The following is a 23,406-nucleotide window of genomic DNA, read 5'->3' as shown; positions in this document are numbered from 1 at the left end:
TTTTGAGACAGGGTTTCTCTTCATAGCCCTGGCTGTCCTGGAACTTCCACTATAGACCAGGCTGGCCCGAACTAACAGAGGTCCACCTGCCTCTGCCTCCCAAGCGCTTGGATCAAAGGCGTGTGCCAGCACCATCCAGCAGAACTCATTCTTATGATAAAAGTCTTAGGTACTTTGCTATAACAGATGTTTTCTAAGGGAATTTTGATGTAGCCATTCCTGAAGCTTTGTTATGAGAATTGTCACGTGGACACGGTCGCCCCGGAGTCTTACTCCATTTAAATGTGTAAGAAAATTAAACCACAGGATCGGACTCTAGAAGTTTGGATCCAGTCCGACTGACCAAGTCTGCTGTACCAAGTTTTCATTCTTACCTCTTCAAAGTTTGTTTCCTTGAAGGCAGGGATGCCTTCAGGGACCCCACAACACGGGACCAGCCCCAGTTTTGCCTCTGCCTCTCTTCCTGGCTCCCCAAAGCTCTCAGCTCAAACATCTGAGCACAGACTGGCCCTGCCGGCTTTCCCAGCCTCAGGCCAAGTCTGTTATACCCGACTCATCGGGGCTCCCTTGCCATCCATATTCCCTTCTCCACTGCTGTTCCTTCTGCCTCACTAACCCCCGCATCCCTGATACAACCTGTTTTCTCCTTTGTTCATTAAGTTCAAGGTGCCTCAGTGTGGAGGTGTGGCTGGGAGGCCGTGGGGCTTGAGTTTGTCTTGCTTGAGTGAAGATCTGGGTTTCATCCTGGTGTAAACCATAACAGCAACAAAACAAAAAGAATGATAAGTAAACCACAGAAAGACAAAACCCAAACCATCCCTAATAACAAGAAAAAAAAAATCAAAACAAAAACCCAAAGAGGGTTAAGCCGATGCATCTCCTCCCAGCAACCTCCCGTCATCTTCCCCAGACTGAGTCACATCCTTCCTCAGGCCTCTCAGGTCACCTAACTTAGGTGTCCCCGCCCTTGGTCTCCTAAGGGGAGACACTATTTCCTGTTGCCCAATTTCTGGTAGTTCCCAGTTCCTGGTATGATCAGTGAAGAACTCTAAGTTTTGTTGGTTTGTAATAATGTCAGACTGGCCTCAGAGTCATCAGGTAGCCAAAGATGGCCTTGAGCTGCTAATCCTCCTGCCTCCACATCAAGAGTGCTGGGATCATAGGTGAACGCTACCACATCTGGTTTAATTTTAGGGTCTTTTTTGTTTGTTTGTCTTGTTTTTCGAGACAAGACTTTTCTGTGTATCAGTCCTGGTTGTCCTGGAACTCAACTTTGTAGACTAGGCAGGCCTCGAACTCACAGAGATCCACCTGCCTCTGCCTCTGGAGTGCTGGGATTAAAGGCATACACCACCACTGCCTGGCTTAAGTTTAGATTCTTGTATTCACATATCTCCAACTAGCATTTAAAGTCCTTTGGTGGCCAAAGCCAGTCAATGAATTCATTCATTCATGTTGCTGTTCTGCAAGGAGAAGATAATGAGTCAGAGATCGGATGGTGCTTGCCATATGCTTTCTGGCGATTAAGGCGGCTGGCTGAACTGAAATGCCTTCAATTCTACGAGATAATTTTAGAGCAAACTGCAAATATCGCATCATTTTGCTCCCAGTACTTCTGTATTTCTCTCGAAAAGTCAGGGACTCTAAGGCAGCCAGCATCTTGCAACATAGATGTGGTTTCCACAGAGACGCGCAAGCCCTCCCTCCAGTGCTGACAGGTACATCTCTCCTCCAATCAAGCTCACGCCCTGCTGGACAAAAGAGGAAAAGCAAGAGCAGCCGGCCGCCAGGGAGAAGTTGGAACTCAGGTAACAGCCAGACGGGAAGTTCTGCTCAGACACGTGGCTGGCCACAGGTTGGAGGGAGCCTGCGAACACACCTGGAGGGGCTGCGGCCGCAGTCGAGTGATCGATCCTGAGGATGGCGCTGCTGCGGTGGCTGCTGCTCCTGGCCCCCTGGGGAGTGGCAGGGGCTGAACTAGGTAGGGCAGCGGGGAAAACCTGCTCGGTCTTTGTTTCCTTCTGGCAACTGGGGGTGGGGTCTGGGCTGCTGGGAATGGCTCCTAGAACGAGGCCGAAAATGGTAAAGGAGCTGAGAGGTTCAAGTGGAGAGACTTATAGACAGCCAATCAAGGCTATTGTGTGGTGTAGCTCAGTTGGCAGATAGAGGTCAAGGGCGACTTAGGACAACGAAACACTGTTTCAAAACGAGAAAGAAAATAAATAAATAAAAAGCCTCCTTGAGTCAGAGGACTTTAAATGGGAGCCGCAGCCTGTCAGGGGCAGGACACCGACTTTGCCAGGGGAGCGCGCTGATTTGGCTTAGGGTCTAGTTACATGAGCCAGCTACTGAGAGGAAGCAGGTGGCTGGAGAGATTTGTGAACTCAATCAGGACACTTCTGGTTGAAGGTCAGGTGTAACTCTATGGCACAGTGATTGTCTGAATGCACAAGGCAGTGTATTCCATCCCCGAGACTCAAACAAGAAACAAACAAAATATTGGCTAAGGGCTGGCGAGATGGTTCAGCGGGCAAAGGTGTTTGCCACCAAGACTGACAAACGGAGTTCAGTTCCCCAAACCCACATGGCCGGAGGAGAGAACCTATTCCCAAAAGTTGTCTTCTGACCTCCACACGAGCGTAGTGGTGTATGCCCGCCCAATAGATAAACGTAAATAAAAATAGAACATAAAAACATTAGTGGAAAGCCAGTCTCTGAACCCTGGGTGGATGTAGGAACCAGGAAGAAGGCAGGAAAAAAAATTCAGGTCTTCCAGGAATAAAACATCCCTTAGCTGGGAAGAAACGACAGCCAAGGAGAAAACCCAGCATGAGCAAGAAAAATGCATATGCATAGTATTCCAGGGTGACCTTGAAGATGGCTTTTTTATTTATTTATTTATTTATTTAATTAATTACACTCATGATATTAATTACATTTGTGATATTCATTGATTACATTCGCAATAGTCATTCAATAACTATATTTATGATATTCATTAATTACATTAATTATATTGATTTATTATATTCATGATATTATGTCCTGATACTACTGTCCATTTGTGGGGCTTTTCCATCACACAAAACAGAGATTCTGTACTGAGGAAATCACTGCTCTATATTCCTTTCTTCTCCATCTTGAGATCAAATCTTTCTGTCTCTATGAATTTGTATATTCTATATATTTCATGTAATACAATTCTATAGTATTTGTCCTTTTTTTTTTTTAAGATTTATTTATTATGTATACAGTGCAGAACACCAGAAGAGGGCACCAGATCTCATTACAGATGGTTGTGAGCCACTAGATGGTTGCTGGGAATTGAACTCAGGACCTCTGGAAGAGCAACCAGTGCTCTTAACCTCTGAGCCATCTTGCCAGCCCCTGTCCTTTTTTTTTTTTTTTTTTTTTGGATGTAAAAACATTTTATGTACAACTGCAGGAGAAATAATACACAGATAGCTTGAACATAAAAACAGGCTATAATTCAAAAGTCCAAGGTCATTTAAAACTGGAAAATATTTTCTCTGTAGAAAATAGTAAAAATGATAACATTTCCCAATAAGCTCTTTTAAGCCAAATAATAGCTGAATTATACATATAAATACTGATTAGCTTCTGGGATATAGAAGAAGCCTGTTCAACTGTTCAGAGAGTTATGTTTTATTTAAGTTGTGTAAGTGAGATTCCTGTTCATCTTTCCCTTCACTGTTTGATTTACAGCAGACATTTTTCTATAGGCTAATCCATACTCTAAAAAGATTTTAGCCTCCCCTTCTGAAAGTACAGCCAGCATTTTCTTTCATCAGCTTGATATGGTACAAATTCTTATCCTAATAGTGAAATGTTTCACTAAAGCTTGCCCAGTAATTGAGTAAAACCAAAACTTATTATAAGCCACAGTCATCCTAGGCTCCACCCTGCTATATAGCCTCCCTGGATCTGTGGGTTGCAGTCTGATTGTTCTTTGCTTTATATCTAGAATCCACTTATGAGTGAGTACATACCATGTTTGTCCTTCTGAGTCTGGGTTACCTGGCTCAGGATGATATTTTCTAGTTCCATCCATTTGCCTGCAAATTTCATGATTCATTGTTTTTCTCTGCTGAGTAGTACTCCATTGTGTACATGGTCTCACTGTGTATCCCTGGCTGGCCTGGAACTTGCCAGGTAGAAGAGCCTGGCTTTGTACTCACAGAGATCCACCTGCCTCTGTCTCTTAGGTGTTGGGATTAAAGCATGCGCCACCACACCAGCTAAAAGTTACACTTTGGAGTTACAACTCAGAAAAGGCTTCGTAGGGAGGTCTGCAAGCACTGCTGAAGGAATACTGTTTTACGAGCATGGCTGTTTTGCTTGCATGCATGCCTATGTGCAACATGTGTGCCAGAAGAGGGCATCAGATGACCTGATACTGGAGTTAAAGACAGTTGTGAGCTACCTTGTCAGTGCTGGGAATTGAACCAGGGTCCTCTGTGAGAGCAGCCTGTGCTCTTAATCACTGAGCTACCTCTCCAGCCCCTGAACACATGATGTGTGTGTGTGTGTGTGTGTGTGTGTGTGTGTGTGTGTGTGTAATACCTTAGTTTGTGAATGTTTTCATTCCCATTTTACGCAGAAAAACGACTTCAGAGAAGCAACTAGCCCAAGATTACGCAGCTGGTGAGTCTGGACATGGACCCAAGGCTGTCCAGCTGTGTTCTGTTTATAATGTGAAGTGCTGCAGAAATAGCCCACTAAGGGGAAAGAGCAGGGAGACTTAACGGCTGTTGAGCGTTTTCAGTGGTATTAGGTTCTTGGAAAACTGGCCCTTTAAGACTTAGTTGAAAATAAAAAATCAAAGTCTTGACTGGGCAGTGGTGGTACAAGTCTTTAATCCCAACACTTCCCAGCACTCGGGAGGCAGAGCCAGGCAGATCTCTGTGAGTTCGAGGCCAGCCTAGTCTACAGAGTAAGAGCCAGGACAGGAACCAAAACTACACAGAGAAACCCTGTCTTGAAAAACCAAGAAAAAAAAAATGAATTAAAAAAGAATTTAGGAGCTGGAGAGATGGCTCAGTAGTTAAGAGTATGGACTGCTCTTGCAGAGGATCTGTTCCCAACACCCATGTGGGAGGATCACAACTGCCTGTAACTCCAGCTCCAGGGGATCCCACACCTCTGGGCTCCACAGACACCTGTAGTTTCTCTGGTCCTGCAGCCCCATGGTGGGGACAAATCTCTCCCACCCATGTCCTGCAGCCGCTTGGTCCCAAGTAAACACACAGAGGTTTATATTAATTGCAAATGGTATGGCCAACGGTTTAAGTTTCTTGCTAGCTAGCGCTATCATCTTAAATTAACCCATTTCTATCCATCTATGTTTTGCCACATGACTGTGGTGTTACCAGTCTGCTGGCCTGTTGCTCCTTGGGCTGTGGGCTGGCATTTCCTCTACCTCTGCCTTTCTTCTTCCTGTCTCTCTCTTGGATTTCCTGCCTGGCTATAACCTGACTTGCCATAGGTCAGAGCAGCTTCTTTATTAGCCAATCATAGCAACACATATTCACAGCATACAGAAAGACATCCCATAGCAGGCACCTGAACTCACAAGTGTACACATACTCTCACATACACAGAATTAAAAATAACAAAAAGAAAAAAAGAAAGAGCCAGACAGTGGTGGTGCATGTCTTTAATCCCAGCACTTGGGAGGCAGAGGCAGGCGGATCTCTGTGAGTTCGAGGCCAGCTTGGTCTACAGAGGGAGTTCCAGGACAGCCAGGGCTACATAGAAAAACCCTCTCTTGGGGGGAAAAAAAGAATCCTGTGGCATCTGCAAGTGTTTTCAGGGCCTTCCTGATGTGCAGAGTGACAAGTCACCTATCAGACAGCAGCCCGTCTCCACTTTGCATGGAGCTGTGGGTTTTACAATTCTTAGCCAAGAGCTGGGGTGCTATCTGTCAGGATACCAGTATGCAGATCCTTTTCCTCCCATGAAGCTGTGCAATACTCCACTCATTCCCCTGCATCAGATGGCACAGAGAAGGGCAAGTCTCCCCAGTGTGAGTCAGCAAGTCAGGGGGACGTCCCTGAATGCTGCATCAAGGCTGAGGGAGAAGGACTGGTTAGGACTGGCCAGGGAGCATGGTAGCTTTCTCGCCTGTAAGACAGGATGGGTGCGCCTAACTGGGGAGCTGTTTGGAGGGGTGGTTGTGGAGTTAGAACAGGAAATGTTAGTTTTAGCAGAGGACCCTTAGGTCTTAGTTTATAGAGAAGGAATTACAACTGGAGTACTTAAGCACGCCTTTAATCCAGAGGCAGAGGCAGGCGGATCTCTTGTAAGTTCCAGGCTAGCCTGGTCTACAAAACGAGTTCCAGGACAATCGAGAGCTACATAGTAAGAACCTGTCTCTGAAAAAAAAAAAAAAAATTAGATTTATTTTGTGTGTGTGTGTGTGCCCATGTGCACACACAGTTGAACTTATGTAAGGGTGCACGTGTGGAGGTCAGAGGACAACTTGAAAAAGTCAGTTCTCAACGGGCGGTGGTGGCGCACACCTTTAATCCCAGCACTCGGGAGGCAGAGGCAGGCGGATCTTTGTGAGTTCGAGGCCAGCCTGGGCTACCAAGCAAGTTCCAGGAAAGGCGCAAAGCTACACAGAGAAACCCTGTCTCGAAAAACCAAAAAAAGAAAGAAAAAAAAAGAAACAGTCAGTTCTCTCCCTCTGCCATGTGCGGTCTCCAGGATTGAACTCAGGTTTTCAGGGTTGGCAGCAAGTGTCTACCTGCTGGGCCATCTTGTCAACCCGTGAAGCACTTTAGATTATTGCTGAGTATCAGCAGTAAAGGACTGACGTGGGGCCGAGGGCACTTTGTGGTGTGGGTTCCACGTGATGACAGACGACAGCTTTGGAACAGAGGAGCTGGGTTGCAGAGGTTCTCGAGAACTGGTCAGCACTATCATCCGACACTGCAGGAAGCAGGCCTGAGAAGAGGGAGCGGGAGGGGAGGGGAGGGACGGGAGGCGAGGGGAAGGGCCACCTCCGGAGGCAGTGTGGCTCTGGGAAAGGGTCCTAAGGCTGGTGTCTTAGCCCCCACTCCCCCCAACACTCCTGGCGGGCTTCACAGGACAGAACTTTCGTCTGCACCCCTTTTCTCTGGGCACTTTCGTTCTTGCTTTACCAGTGAGGAAACTGAGGCTCAGCTGGGCAAGTTCCTGGTTCGAGTCACCATTGCCTGTGTGGGGAAGCCTGGCTTCATAAATGAGGTTTTCCCTGACTCCACATGGCATCCATCCCTTTTCAAAATCAACCCTCTGCTTCAATCCGGAAAACCTGGGTCCTGAGTCACTGGTCTTGCCTTTGAAAACCTGTGTGACCACAAACCTCTTTCGTGACCTAAAAGTGGGGTGATGGTAGAGGGGAGGTTAAATGTGACAGTTACGGGAGGGAGGCCATGCTTGTTCGTGGTAAAGTGCTAGAAAAGCTTAGAGGGAGTCAGCAAGATGGCTCAGAGCGTAAATGCGCTTAGTGTCAAGCCTGATGACCTGAGGTGACTCTGGGCCTCACATGGTAAAAAGAGGAGATCTGACTTCTGCAGCTCGTCTGTGGCCTCTCCATACTCTGTCATGTACGTATACACATACACTCAAGTAAATAAGTGCAGATGACTCACCGGGTCAAAAGGCACTTGCCTCTGAACCTAAGGACCAGAGTTCAATCCCTGGGACCCACATGGTGGAGAGAGGAGGCTCTTGAAAGTTGTCTTTGACCTCCACCCATACACTGTGGCATGTGTACACAGGCGCGCGCGCACGCGCGCACACACACACACACACAGTTACACATAGCTCATATACAAAATAAATACATAATGCAATTAGAATAATTTTATAAAAGAATTAAGAGATTAAGCTGGGCTTGTTATTGCACCTTGTGTAATACCAATACGTGGGTGCCCGGGTAGGGGGATCGAGATGGTGGTGATAGCTGGGTGTGGTGGTGCACACTTTTAGTCCCAGCACGGGGGAGGCAGAGGCAGGCGGATCTCTGTGGGTTCAAAGTCAGCCTGGTCTACAGAGTGAGTTCCAGCAGTCAGGGCTACATAGTGAGACCCTGTCTACAAACAAACAAACATATTTCACATTGTTTATGGCTTCGATGAATTTATAAAATTTTAATTTTGATGGAATAGTTTCTTCTTTTTTTTTAGATCATAGATATTTCACTAGGCCCTAGGCTCTGGGTCTGTGATTGGCAATGAGCAATAATGACTCACAAAGAGTGGCCAAGCTTGGGTTCTTTTTTTTTTTTTTTTTTCCTAGACAGGGTTTCTCTGTGTAGTTTTGGTGCCTGTCCTGGCTCTTACTCTGTAGACCAGACTGGCCTTGAACTCACAGAGATCTGCCTGTCTCTGCCTCCCGAGTGCTGGGAAGTGCTGGGATTAAAGGCAGGTGCCACCACCACCCAGCCTTGGTTTACTTTTTGTTGGCTTGTTTGAGACAGTAGCCCTGGCTAGCCTGGAACCCAGGATGTAGATTAGGCTGACCTCAAAGTTGTGTGTGATCTCCCTTAGTCCCTGAGTGCTAGGATTACAGATATTTGCCTCTGGCTCACAGGGAGGCTTTTCCTCCTCCTCCTCCTCCTCCTCCTCCTCCTTCCCTCCTCCTTCTCTTCTTCTTCTTTTGTTTGTTTTTTGGTTTTTTTTGTTTTTGAGACAAGGTTTCTCTGTGTAGCTTTATGCCTTTCCTGGAACTCACTTGGTAGCCCAGACTGGTCTTGAACTCAAAGAGATTCACCTGGCTCTGCCTCCCAAGTGCTGGGATTAAAGGTGTGCGCCACGACTGCCCAGCCTGACTTACCTTCTTAACAGCTCAAGTGAATAGCCCCTTACTGTCTTACAGTATGTGTCTGTATAAAGCATCTGAATTCTATCAAGATCCTTGGATTGAAGCCAACTACTCTTTTCTTTTTAAGATTTATTTACTATTATGTATTCAGTGTTCTGCCTGCACACTAGAAGAGGGCACCAGATATCATTACAGATGGTTGTGAGCCACCACGTGGTTGCTGAGAATTGAACTCAGGTCCTCTGGAGGAGCAGCCAGTGCTCTTAACCTCTGAGCCATCTCTCCAGTCCAAGCCTCTGCTCTTATTTTTTTAAGATTTAACTAACTAATTAATATGTGCGTGCCTGTGTGAGTGTATGTGAGAGTGCGTGGAGACCCAAAGAAAGCGTTAGGTGTCTTCCTCTAGCTCTTCCTTTGAGGCAGGGTCTCTCCCTGAAGCTGGAGCTTGTGTTTTCTCAACTGAGCTGGAAGCCAGCCAGCTCCAGCCATCCTCCTGTCTCCACCCTTGCCAGAGCTGGGTTTACAGTAGTGGGATGTCCAGCTTGTTATGTAGGCACTAGGATCCAAACTCAGGACCTCATACAAAGCAAGTGCTCTTAACCATTGAGTTATCTCTCTAGCCCCAGGCTGGCTTTGAACTCCTGCTCTTCCTGTCTTCCCCTCCCAGATTCTGGGATTAGAGATAGGCATGACTATACTTGTTCCCCTCTCCCATTTTTTTTTTAATGGCTGACATAACAGCTAACTTCCTGGGACTAAGGTTAACTGCCACAAGAACACTATATCCCAGCTTCCGAGTCAGGTTGACTTTGAACTTGTGTTTCTTCATCTATCAAGTAAACATAAGAATCCTTACTTCATCCGGGCGGGCGGTGGTGGTGCACGTCATTAATCCTAGTGCTTGGGAAGCAGAGGCAGGCAGAGTGAGTTCGAGGCCAGCCTGGTCTATAGAGTGAGTTCTGGAATAGCCAGGGCTCCACCAAGAGACCCTGTCTAGATACCCCTCCCCCTAAAAAAAGAATCCTTACTTGCACCACTTTGTGTGACACATACCTGTTGTATCAGCTGCTTGGAATGCTGAATGGGAGGCTCACCTGAACTCAAAGACTTTGAGGCCATTTTGAGAACCGTAATAGAGCCTTCTCAAAACAAGAAGGCTAGGGTATGGCTCAGCAGTAGAGAGAGCCCTTACCTAGCATGCAGAAGGCCCCGAGTTTGATTCAGAGCAACACACACACACCACACCCTACTCCGAAATGCTAGGGAGGCAGTTGGGCTCAGTTTCAGTTTTACTACAAACTGATAACTGGCCTAGCCTTCCACACCAGCCAGAACCTTCTGGAGTGAAGAAATACCCACTGTGGCTGACATCAGAGAAACCAAGTGGCTGGTGTTGTGGTTAACTCCTCCTTGAGGCAGAACATTAGCCTCTGCCGGGGTCTCCCAAGGACACCAGACACATGCAGGAGCCAGCAGATGCAGGGGCTTGGAAAGCTCGTCCACCATTGGTTAGAGTGGGGCGTTTAATTCCTTTATTCTGGCTTTGAGTTTTGTTTCTGTAGGAATAATTTCAAATATATTAGGGGTTGAAATCTGTGTGGAAAGGTTAAATCCCCTCTCCCATGATAAACAAAGACTTCATATGGGTAAAGCAGTCAAAATGCAGGCACATACTGTCAATCAAGACGCCCATCTGAAACAGGTACTGGGTTCACCAGACAGCAATCACATCTCCCTCGAGAGTCTGAGCCACGGGACCCCTGCCATTGTCCACAAAGTCTCAGGCCTGTTGACCTCTGGACCTTTGCCTTCTTATCAGAAAAGCAGAGAGAGTAGTCCAAACTTTCCAGGGCTGTGGGCAGGGCAGCTGTAAAGTACCAGGGAGGAGGCAATGATTTGCTTAACCAGTCATTTATATCTTAGTGTAAGCAAGTTTCAGGTCCCTTCCCCAAATCAGGCATAGGTCAAGAGAGGTGGGCAAGATCTCAAGGGCGCCTGGAAGGAAACGTTTAGGAATGAGAGTCAGGGCCTGTTTTGGTGCCACATTCATGTCCCGGTCCCACCCCAGGCAGAGCGTCCGGTGGGGAAGGATGCAGACAGTTGCTCTGAGTTAGAGGAAGTGGAAGGAAGAAGTAACAGCAGGTGGGGGGTGAGGTAATCCTGGGCCTCTCTTTTATCTCTGCGGGGGAAACAGGATTGAGGGCAGAGGCCGGATGGACTTTCAGGACGCTGTCATTGAGAGCTGGGTGTGGCAGTGCACACCTGTCGCCCTCGCACTTGGGATGCTGACACAGGAGGATCTTGGTGTTCAAAGCCAGTCCTGTCTTCAAAACCGAGAAGCTGGTCACAGCAGCTCCATGCTCCATCTCACCTGCTTCTGCTACTTCCTTTCTCTGTCTTACACCAGCTTCCCGTGGTTTGGAGGAAAATCCAGGCAATCACTTCAACAAACACACTACCCCATAGCATGTACTGATGCCCCAAATCCACACTGGTGAGCATGCCCATGTGTGGAGCTCCGTCCGGCCTGACACTGACCTGTTCCTCCTCGGCTCTGATCCTCTCTCATTTCCACACTTACTCCCTAGGGTTTGCATGCTCTCCCAACTCATTTGTGTGTAAGCCTTCTCCCCCAGAGCAGATTTTTTTCTGCTCATCTCTCGGGGTATGCCAGGGTCTGGATCTAGTGATAGGCTCGCAGAGTGACTCAACTTGCCCAAGGCCACACAGCTCCTAGGTGGATCCAGAGCCTGAGTATTTAACGTGTTCACTCTTCTCTCCCTTTGCTTGCAAACCAGCACCCGCTCAGCACCGTGAGGGTCATGTGGCCCCATCCCCGATGCGGCTGCTGTGGGTACTGGGATAGGCAATGGTAAGAACCTCACGGAAACATCACAGGCTGGGCAGAGTGGGGCTCTGGAACTCTTTCTTGACACCTGGTGTTCACCCACCTGCAGGGGCGTGGGAACTGCGTTTTCCTCGGGGCTTCTTCCTCATCCAGCCTGAGGGAGGAGACCAGCATTGATGGAGGTTCTCTTTTTCCACAGGGAGGTTCTGGCACATCTCTGACTTGCATCTAGACCCCAACTACACGGTATCCAAAGACCCCCTCCAGGTGTGCCCATCAGCCGGCTCCCAGCCTGTGCTAAATGCCGGCCCCTGGGGTGACTACCTCTGTGATTCTCCTTGGGTCCTTGTCAACTCTTCCATCTACGCCATGAAGGAGATTGAGCCAAAGCCAGACTTCATTCTCTGGACAGGGTAAGGGTAGTCAAATGTCACATGTGAGCCGGGCCCTTTACCTCCTCTGTCCCTGTTCATCCTCATCTCAGCTGAACATCCAGGATTTAGAGAACGTGGTAAATCAGCCTGTCACGTGTTCAGTCATGGAGTAGGCCCTGGGGATCTGAGATGGCAGAGCCAGGGACTGGCCTTCAAAGGGTTTTCAGGCTCGCAGAGGATAAAGCCAGGAGAGAGGACCACCTGCAGAGGTGTGGGAACTGCACCAGGCACCTGATCTACATGACAGAAAAGGACTTCCTACAGGAAGTGGTGACCCGGAGGCTGCTGAGCATGGCTCCGGGTGCTTCTGCCAGTTTCAGTGGACACTTCTCCAGGTGGAATGAAACCCATAATGTTCTTGACTGTCCCTCACTATGATGTGGGGTGACCACCCGATGGACCCTGTGCCGGGGGAGAGGAAAGGCTACACCCTTAAGGAATGTGGCAGTGTCTCAGGAGGGCTTGGACAGTCCTCTGTTTCTTGGGCCCAGGAATTAATAGATTCCTTCTGGGAGTCTTGCTTTAGGGGACGGGCTCTGATACCTCTGAGGAGTGTTCCTTAAAAACTGTAACACTGTTACAGTAAGGGGGGCTAATCCCAGCTCTCCGGAGGCAGAGGCAGGTGGATCTCTGTGAGTTCGAGGCCAGCCTGGTCTACAGAGCAAGATCCAGGACAGCCAAGGCTACACAGAGAAACCCTGTCTCAAGCCTGTCCCAACTGTCCCTCGGGTGTTTTACAGGGATGACACACCGCACGTCCCCAACGAGAGGCTAGGGGAGGCAGCTGTGTTGGCCATTGTGGAACGTCTGACCAGCCTCATCAGGGAGGTCTTCCCAGGTAGGACTCACTGTCCGATCCTCAGTGTTCTCTCATCCCCCAGCGGGTCAGGCATGGGCCACAGCAGCAGTAGGAGAGCTGGAGTTCAGACCTTCATTGACCACAGCGGCTGCTCTCCGGGTTTCGGGTGCTTGATGGCAACTATCTCTCACCTTCACACAATCTTCTCCGTTCACTGGCCTGTGGAAACACAGGTGGCCACTAAAATAATAGCCGGCCATTCCTCCGTCTAACCTCTTCACTGTCTAATGCCAGACTCACACCTGCCAGGCTCTACAGTTCCATACAGGCATCCCTGGGCAAGCTCACTCAGGCTCACTCAGGCCTTTGTATCCTGCCCTGACGCTGGCGTTGGCATCTGCTGTCTGCAGACCGTCTGGCTGTCAGGCCTCTGGGGGATGCTGCTTGCCAGCCAAAGTGCTGCTGCTCAGAGCTTCCGAAGCCTTTCGAACAGGCAGAACTGGCAGGGAGTGGAAGTGAGTGAGCCACCTGGAGGACATGGTAGGAAAAGAGGGGCTGTGTGTCCCACCTATTGGCCCTTGAGGATGATCTTAAATGGGCCGTGCAAAACAGGTTCTGGGTGCCGAATCAGGTCCACAGGCTGCCAGCTGGGGACCTGAGGAAGCTGCCTGCCAGTGTCTACCCCATCTCCTTCTAAAGGTCATATTCATGGGCCCCCAAATCCACATACGGAATCATGATAAAATAAACAACAGTTGTATATATATATACACACACACAAGTGCTAAGTACCAAGAACTGCTCTGAGAATTTGGCAGGTTTAGTGCATTCGCTGTCATGACAACCACAGATAGGAGCTGTTACCAGCTTAGTTTTCCTAATGAGGAATGTGAGTCTTGGCGTCAAGTCAGCTGGTCAAGGTCATGTGGCAAGTGTGGGGCTCTGCTCCCATCTGAGCCCTGCTCTTGTTCCCATGGTCTCCTCCCTTGATAGAAACCAACGTTTGCAGAGACACCGGGATCTGCCCCGCTTATCTAACTCAGCCCTGCGTGTTCCACGGAGATAGATTTGTTCATCTTTCAGCAGGGGTTGCTACTTTGGGTCCAAATGGGCTGTGTGCCCCACCCCCAGCTCTATTATTATTACCCCCATGCAGTTAGGGACTGATACCTCGGAAGTCACTTTCTAGTGAGGGATTCAGACTCATATCCAATCCCGAGCCTCTTTCCTCTGGTCCACACAGGACTTCTCGAATAAAAATGAAATAATGAGTAAGGAAGCCTTTCATTGGGGCTGGGTGGATGGCTAGGTAGGAAAACACTGGTCACCAGACAGGAAGACCCAAGTCTGGTCAGATCCCTGCAGCACACATCTGTAAACCCAGCACTGGGGGGACAGATACAGACAGTTCTTGCAGGGTGCTGGCTGGCCACTCTAGCCAAGATGACAGTGAGAAAGTTCAAAACTAAGGCAGAGGAGTAACTGGGAAGACATCCCACTGTCAACCTCAGGCCTCCATCTACACCCACAGAGGTGAGTGCACCCCCACACACATGTACACACAAACACCACACACACACAACACCAAAACAAAACCAGGAAACACTTCATTGACCACGATTTAAGACGTGTAAAAATGACAGATTCTGTAGTCTGTGTCACGTTTATTAAAACTGCTAATGTTGAAGGTGCCACTGGCTGTAAGGGGACTCATTTTATATATGGCCATGTGAAAAAGAAAAAGTGCTGCCCGATAAGGAATGACCCGGTGCGTTCTCAGAGCCATGGTAGGAAGACACGCCTCGTTTTGAGAGAGGTGAAAATGAGACCAGGCTGGATGAAGTGAGAGAGAATTAAAACACGGACCAAGCAGAGCAGGCCTCCTTCTGGAGATGTGAGCTGCATCACAGGGAGCTCAGAGTTCTTTCAAAAAGAGCAAGGGGCCAGGAATGTGGCTCAGTGGCAGAGAGCCTGCCCGCCATGCAAGGGCCTTGGGTTGGACCCTCAGCCTGCAAAAGGAAACAGAAGGGGTGGAGAGAACCAAGGCCTGACCTGGGGAGCTTTGCTTCTGTAGTTTTCTTCCATTTGTTTCCTCTCTCCACTTGGCGCACTGGGCTTGCCTCTGTGTAGTAGAGAGGCTGAGAACTTAGGTGTACAAGGCGAGACCAGGAGAACGGCAACAAGGCAGGCCCCCAGCTTTACTCTCCCATAAGCTGGGTGATCTCATCCAGCATCTGTTTTTTTTCCTGGGAAAAGGGGGGAATTATGATGCCTGTCCCGAGGGTTTGTCTGCAGGTGACATAAGATAGTCTAGTCATCCATACAGTCAATGAACAGACATTTATGGAGGAAAGTGGGAACACTCGATCATAAAACAGTAGGCGCTTTTTCATCAGCACTTGGGATGCCAGGGATTCATGTTTTCTCTCAGATGGGTCCACCTCCTTCTTCTGAGGTACTGGGACTGAACCCCTAGCCTCTCGCTTGCTAGTCCAGATAGGTGTTCTCCCGGGGACTATAGCCCTAGCCCATTTAGAGACCAGGTCTCACTAAGTTCAACAGGTCGGCCTTGAACTCATCTGGGGCCCAGCAGGACTTGAATTTGCAGTCCTCTCACTTTGGCTTCCTGAGTAGCTGGAATTATAAGTTTCTGCCACCAGGCTCAGTTTAAATGGGACCTTTTTGAGACAGGGTCTCACTATGTAACTCTGACTGTCCTGGAACATCATTGTCTGGAACTCACTTACCTAGACCAGGCTGGCCTTGAACTTAGAGATCTGCCTGCTTCTGCCTCCCGAGTGCTAGGATTAAAGGTGTATGTCACCATGCCTGGCTTTTCCAAGAAATTTTTGTTGTTGTTGTTCATTGTTAAATATTTATTAAGCACCTACTGCATGCCAGACACAGAGACTAACAGAAAGCAGGAATGAGCTTGAGGTACTGGAGCACTGAGGTGGAGGCAGGAGGATCCAGAGATCAAAGTTAGCCTGGGCGTCACAGTGAGACTGTGTCTCAGGGAAAAACAAAACAAGCAAAACCTACCATTACTACTATAACTAACAACATAACAAAGCGCACATGAGGCTGACTATGAGGAGGCAGCCTGCTGGGCTCCCCTGAACGTCTTAGCCTCATTCACAGCCCACCTGAAGGAGGATCTCCCCGCCCACTCCTAGCCTTTGTCACCCCTCCCAGAGTAGGCAGCCCCAGGGCTCTGATTATTCGCTCTGTACTGCACTGCGATGCTTCTGGTCTGAGAGCCGGTGCCAGCTCCGTGCTGGCATATGGTGGTGTGCAGTAGAACATTTGTTGACTTACGTGAATGAGGAAAAATTCTAAGATCTCTCGAGGTGAGCCAGACCTCCTTCCAGAAGCAAGATGATCTGTAATTGACAGGGACACAAGTGGCTGGTCATCATAAGGAATTGCTTCTCTCTGTTACCCACTGAGGGGCCTCCTTTCTGGTCAGGGTATTCCCTGCTAGGATCGAGTTAGGAAATGGGTCTGGTCAGGGTATTCCCTGCTAGGATAGAGTTAGAAAATGGGACCGGGCAGCTCACAACTCCTCCCTCCCGGCCCTCAGTGGAGCTCAGTCAGATGCTATCTCATGCGGTTTTCTGCCTATCTTTGGATGCGGCTCATCTGTGTTATCTCTCGTCCCCTTTGGCTTGGAGGGCCAGTGGCTGCTGAGGAGGGCTGGCTGCCCTTGCATATTTTCTTAATATTTCTTCTTTTTCTCTCAGATACTAAAGTCTATGCTGCTCTAGGAAATCATGACTTTCACCCTAAAAACCAGTTCCCAGCCGAGAGCAACAGCATCTACAATCGGGTGGCGGAACTGTGGAGACCCTGGCTTAGCAATGAGTCCTTCGCTCTCTTCAAAGAAGGTATTAATGGCGCTTGTTACCGTATGGACACAAACTGCGTGTCAGACAGGGTCTGATCTGATTTCGTATTCACAACAAGCCCTGAAATAGGTACAGATTTTATCCCCGTTTTACAGAGGAGACTGACAGGTCACACAGCTTGGCAAGGGAGCTGGGACCAGGATCCAAAGCCCAAAGCTAATAATCAGAGCAGCAAGGATGATCATAAGCCAGTAAGTGCCAGGCACTATCCTCAGCACCCTGCTGGAGTCTCCTAGCAACTACAGGCCTTGTGGGCGGCCTGGTTCCTTCTCTGGCAGGACTGTTCTGTCCCTACAATAGTCGGGTGTTTAGAAGTGTCTCTGGTCACTGTCTACTAGATGCCATCTCCAGTGTGACCACCAAATGTGTCTCTGAGCATCTTGACAGATGTTCCCTTGGAGGCCACATCACTCAATTGAGAATGTCTGGTGTAGACACACAGCCAGCTCAAATGTCCCTGACCCTGCTTCCTTCTCTTACCTGGGTCTCCGTTGGCTGGGACTCCTCCTTGGTCAAACCATAGCCCAGTGGGCACAGAAGCCCACTGATTTCGTCTAAATAGGTCAGCTCCTGGGGCAGACAGCTGAGTGGAAGATGGTCAGCAGTGCGTGTGGATAGAGACTAAGCATCATTGTTAGCCCATTATCCAGATGAGGAACACTGAGAGCAGAGAGAGATGAAGGAACTGACTTGCCCAAGTGGCACAGCTCAGCTACAGAACCTGTGCTCTTGCCCCTAAATGCCTCTCCTATGGGAAGAGGGGGCTCAAGGGAAAGATGTCAGAAAGTGAGGTGCGGGGTGGCAGAGGTCCCCACCTCAGGCTACCCCTGGCTGTGACATCCTAGGTGCCTTCTATTCTGAGAAGTTGCCGGGTCCCAGCAGGGCAGGGCGAGTTGTGGTCCTCAACACCAATCTGTACTACAGCAGCAACGAGCGGACAGCCAGCATGGCCGACCCCGGCCAGCAATTCCAGTGGCTGGGAGAGGTGCTGAGCAATGCATCCCGGGACGGGGAGATGGTAAGCCCTCCTGCTTCTTCCTGTGCCCCTGGGCTACTTCCTGAAAATAGTCTCCCACTAGGCATCCTAGAAGGTCCTGTGTCAGCCTATCCCAGAGGAGGCTTCCTCCAACCACAGCAGCCCTGTGAGTTGAGGACCGGAAACCCACTGCATGTGAAGACACTTGGGGCCTCAAGGAGCCGTGACGGGCTCATCACACAATAAGCAATGGAGCCAAGCCTAGAACCTCAGTCTCCTCGCTCCAAGTTCAGACATCTTTCCATCGCTGCCGCACCCACAGCAGTAGGGCGTGCACACCGTGTACCCAAGGAGGTGCCCGGATGTTAGGTGTGTCCACCTCGTCCGCTGGGCCAGTAGCTACTCAGGACTGGCACAGCGGCTCATGTCTGGGTCACTGCGTCACCCAGCACATCCCAGGAGGATTTCAGGGCTGCCCCCATGAGAGCTCTTCATGTCATGCCAGCAGCAGGCACACGGCTCTGCATTCTAGATGGACCCCTCATTTCATTTCATAGCAACTCCATGTCTTAGGGTTTCTGTTGCTGCAATGGAACACCATGATGAAAAAGCAGGTTGGGGAGGAAAGGGTTTATGTGGCTCACACTTCCACGCTGTAGTCCATCACTGAAGGAAATCGGGACAGGAACTCACACAGGACAGGATCCTGGAGGCAGGAGCTGGTGCAGAGGCCATGGAGGGGAGCTGCTTACTGGCTTGCTTCTCCTGGCTTACTCACCCTGCTTCCTTTTTTCTTTCTTTCTTTTTTTTTCCTGTTTGTTTTGTTTTCAAGACAGGGTTTCTCTGTGTAGCTTTGCGCCTGTCCTGGATCTCATTCTGTAGCCCAGGCTGGCCTCGAACTCACAGACGTCTGCCTGGCTCTGCCTCCCGAGTGCTGGGATTAAAGGCGTACGCTGCCTGGCTCATCCTGCTTTCTTATAAAACCCAGGACCATCAGCCCAGGGATGGAACCACACACCATGAGTTGGGCCCTCCCCCATTGATCACTAATTGAGAAAATGCCTTACAGATCTCAGGGAGGCATTTCCTCAGCTGAGGCTCCTTCCTCTCTAATGACTATATCTTGTGTCAAGCTGACACACACAATCAGCCAGTCCACTCCCCAGGTGAATACTCTTCCAAATGAGAAACTTGAAGCTCAGAGAGATGATAGTCCACTGGTGGCCAGCTGCAGTTTGACCCCAAGGCTCAGTCTCACTCTATCTTTATCAAGGCTGACCTTGAACTCCTAGAGATCCTCCTGCCTCTGCCTCCCAAGTACTGGGATTAAAGGTGTGCCACCATCCCTGGCTAAGCACATGCTCCTAATTCTGCCTTCATTCTACATTTTTGTGATGGTGACCAAGTGCCTGGGTGATGTGAGGAACATAAAACACAAATGCACATGACGGTGTAGTGTCCTCACACAGCCATGGAGGATCAGTCCCAGCGCTGAGAAGAGAAGAGCATCCTTTGAAATGTCAGGAAGGGTTTGTGGAAGAGGTGCTTTGGGGTTACGTTCAGAGGAGATGCACTTGCCGGTCCGCCTGCCCTTGAGGACTTGGGCAGGTTTGGGAAGGTGGAAGTGGGGGCCTGGAGAGAGCGTCTCTGACCCCAGTACCTCTTTCTCGCAGGTGTACATTATTGGCCACGTGCCCCCAGGGTTCTTTGAGAAGACACAGGACAAGGCCTGGTTCCGAGAGAGCTTCAACGAGGAGTACCTGAAGGTGGTCCAGACGCACCATCGTGTCATAGCGGGGCAGTTCTTTGGACACCACCATACCGACAGCTTCCGGATGTTCTATAACAGTGCAGGTACTCCATCCAAGGGAGCTGGCCGCCTGCCGGTCTCCTCTTCCCATACTCCCTTTCAGCCTGCTGTCTTTTCCCCCAAAGGTGCCCCCATAAGCGTCATGTTCCTCACACCTGGGGTCACCCCATGGAAGACCACATTACCTGGAGTGGTCAATGGAGCCAACAACCCAGGCATCCGTGTTTTTGAGTATGATCGAGTCACACTGAACCTGCAGGTTAGGAGTGTGGGTCTGCTGGGGCCGGGGGTGGGGATCTAAATGTATCACTACCTTTCCTAATCTGCTTGCTACTTACTCTCCACTGAGTCTTGGAAGGGAATGTTGGTTCGAACCTTGGCGCCACCTGCCACCTCATCAGGTCAGTTCTTCCCCCAAGTCTTTCTTTGTCCCGGATCACTGTCACTGCCCCCTACCTGCTGCCACACCCAGGAGGAATTAATCTTCCTGAAACACTGACTTCATATTGCCTCTCCGCAGCTTACAAACCGTAAGATAAAACTGCCTCTTCTTAGGCTGGGATGGAAGACTCCCCACAGTCTGAGCTCAAGTCCGTTGCCCCTTTCCATACATCAACTAGGACCCCGCCCCTAACACCGTGAGGACATCTTCACCTCCTAAGATGTTCTGGGGTTGTTGAAACGACAAAGAAACGCTACTCCCTTCATTCAGCAGAATGTACTACTCACCTGCCACATGCCAGGCCCTGTTCAACACAAAGAGCAGATAACTGCTCTCCTTCACCAGAATCCCTACAGGAGGACGACAGGAAACAAATCCATACAATTCAACACGGGAGGCAGGAAAGGCAGGGTGGTGGCTGGGGCTGCCGGCACAGGACAGCAATCCAGGCACTTGGGAGGCCAAGGCACAGGACTGAAATGTAAAGCCAGCCTGAATGAACCACACAGTGCGTTCAAGGTCAGACAATAACATAGTGAGAAGACCCTGCCTCCAAGTGGGGGCGAGGTAGGGGGGCTGTGGCTGCAGCTCAGTGGCCAAGCGCTGGCTTAACATGAAGAGACACTAGGTTTGTCTGCTGTGACCAGGGCACAGGCAGAGCTGCCAGCGGGTGGTGGCTTGGAGTGCTGACAAGTATCTGATCCTACAGGCATTTCAGAGGCTGCGGAGCCGGGATTTGTCGCCATATACTTGATGCGACCTTTCTTTCGTCGTCATCTTCTTTTTATAATGATCATTTATTTTATGCACATTGGTGTTTCCCGTATATGTCTGTGTGAGGGCGTCAGATCCCCTGGAGCTGGAGTTACAGACAGTTGTGAGCTGCCATGCGGGTGCTGGGAATTGAACCTGGGTCCTCTGGAAGAGCAAACAATGCATTTAACTGTTGAGCCATCTCTCCAGCCCTGATACAATCTTTCTGCCTCAGGCTCCTGAGTGCTGGGATTTCAGCTGTGAGCCTCCATACCCTGTTCGGTCTGAGTGTGTGCTCGGGAGTGCACGGGAGTGCGCACTAGGATACATCCCTTTCCTCATAGTTGTGCAGAAAGTGGCCTTGGGAGTGAGGGGTGGCTCAGTGGTTAACAGCATGTGCTGCTCTCTCTGGCATGGCACTCCTTTGGCTCCCAGCCCCCATGTCAGGCAGCTCACAACAGCCCGTAGCCCCCGTTCCAGAGAATCTGACGCCCTCCCCTGGCCTCTGTGGGTACCTGCATGTAGGTTGCGTATACTCTACCGCACAAAATTAAAACTAAAACTACTCTTAAACACTAACCCATCTCTCCTGCTCAGGTCTAAGGACTGAAAAAAAAATATTGCAAAAAAATTATATGTGTGTGTATGACTTGCCAAAGTTAGTTCTTGCTTTTCTCCATGTGGATTCTGGGGATACATTTTGCTAGCCCCAGGCCTGAGGACTTTTTTTTTTTTTTTGATAAATCATACAAACACACACACACACATATATATAAATCATATATATAATTCCATTTATAAATATATAAAATAATCAAAGCCTATAAACCACACAAAAATATGGAACACTTCACGAATTTGCGTGTCATCATGCTAACTAACCTTCTCTGTATTGTTCCAATTTTAGTATATGTGCTGCTGAAGCGAGCACTCTGAGGACTTTTAAGAGTATATCCTGTTGTGTGCATGGCCACTCCATTGCTTCCTCTGTTCAGTGGCAGTCACAGTTCAGAGAGGACTTAGCAACAATGCCCTGTGCCCGGCACACTCAGTTCCCACCTGTTCACCGAAGCTCCTCTTATCTGTCTGTAATAACCAGATGTTTCACGGGAAAGCGTTTCCCATTCTGAAGGCACCGCTGAGTCCTAGAGAGTCCTATTTGAATGTGAACCCCAACAGCCACAGTTCTATAACCTCTGCCAGCCAACCACATTACCACCACCACCACCCTCACGGCCCCCAACCCCCACCCCCGCTGCCAATGATTACTCCCTGTCATTCTGTAAAGATTTACCAAGCATCAGAGCTTCTGTGGGGAGCCTGTCCTGCCAGTTTGGCAGGGCAGGAAACAGACGTAGTGAGTTAAGCAATGTGGGTTCTAATCCCACCCCTGCCACTGAATACTTATACACGCTGAGAACATAAAATTCCTTTTGCAGTATTGTGACCACAATACCAACATCACGGTTTCAGAGTGTTTTACTCCATCCTGGTGGGGAAGGCTTGTGGCTTGTGTCAGGGACACCTCATTGCCATTGAGCAGGAAGCAGAGATGGATCCAGCACCAGCTTCAAAGGTCTTCTTCTGCCAGCTAGAATCCGCTTCCTAAAAATTCTACAGCCACCCAAAATAGTGCTACCAGTTGGGGAACAACATTCGAAACGAGCCTGTGGGGTATGCTTCCGATTCAAACTGCAACAACCTCTTTAGGCCTCCGTGTCCTCATCAGGAGAATGAGGGTATAGGTGCAGGTACCTCGTCAGAACCCAGCACAGGGTGTCTGCCCCTAGGCATACCTGGCTTGAATGCTCAGTAACAAACAGCAGCTGTTATATTTGCTCTAGAGAGCCTGGGGACAGGCTGGGTTGTGGGTAGAACTAAACAACTATTCATTACTGGCATACCCCGTGTCTCTAATCCAGGACATGGTGACCTACTTCTTGAACCTGAGTCAGGCGAATGCACAAGAGACCCCACATTGGGAGCTGGAATACCGCCTGACAGACGCCTACCAGGTGCAGGATGCAGGCATCAGCTCCATGCATATGGCCCTGACCCGCATCGCCAGTGACGAGCACATTCTGCAACGTTATTACATCTATAACTCAGTCAGCTATGACTATTCGACCTGTGGGGACATCTGCCGCACTGAGCATGTGTGTGCTATGCAACAGGTGGCCTTCAACACCTATGCTACCTGCTTGCATGGCCTTGGCTCTCAGCTGGTGCCTGGTCTCCTGCTCATGCTGACTCTGCTGCCAAGCCTGCATGGATTGGTGGTGCTATGACTGTAGGCAATGCCAACCTACCCTCTTACTGGGTTACCTTTCTCCCGGTAAAATTGGGCAGTGTCACCCCATGGAGAGATGACCGTCGCCATCAGTCTCCCGTGTCTGCGGAGAATAAACTAGGATGGGACATTTGGATTCACCAGAGAGGTCCCTAAGAAGCATATTTCTTCCAAGTTTCACGTTTTATCCACAAAACATGCTCGTGGTACATGTCTTTGTGCATTATTCCCTTTAATACATATGTTTCAAACTACTATGCACTTGATTGCCATAGTCAAATGAGCCACCAGGAAGATGGGCCCCGGATTGCAAA

The 23,406-nt window shown here is 49.4% G+C and overlaps 1 protein-coding gene and 1 pseudogene across 1 annotated transcript; one reads left to right on the top strand and one right to left on the bottom strand.

The window, feature by feature from the left end:
• The first annotated feature begins 1,671 nt into the window (after nt 1-1,671).
• Nucleotides 1,672-23,346, top strand: Smpdl3b (sphingomyelin phosphodiesterase acid like 3B). The gene is made up of 8 exons (XM_028888143.2): nt 1,672-1,981; nt 11,880-12,093; nt 12,855-12,952; nt 16,657-16,800; nt 17,667-17,839; nt 19,471-19,651; nt 19,733-19,866; nt 22,725-23,346. The coding sequence occupies exons 1-8, from the start codon at nt 1,921-1,923 to the stop codon at nt 23,088-23,090; spliced, it is 1,371 nt and encodes a 456-aa protein (XP_028743976.1). The 5' UTR covers nt 1,672-1,920; the 3' UTR covers nt 23,091-23,346.
• LOC114706024 lies at nt 21,637-21,733 on the bottom strand (annotated as a pseudogene).
• Nucleotides 23,347-23,406: the final 60 nt, after the last annotated feature.

This window comes from Peromyscus leucopus, chromosome 2 (assembly GCF_004664715.2).
Source record: "Peromyscus leucopus breed LL Stock chromosome 2, UCI_PerLeu_2.1, whole genome shotgun sequence".
Classification (NCBI taxonomy): domain Eukaryota; kingdom Metazoa; phylum Chordata; class Mammalia; order Rodentia; family Cricetidae; genus Peromyscus; species Peromyscus leucopus.
This window is presented reverse-complemented; position numbering and strand designations above follow the sequence as displayed.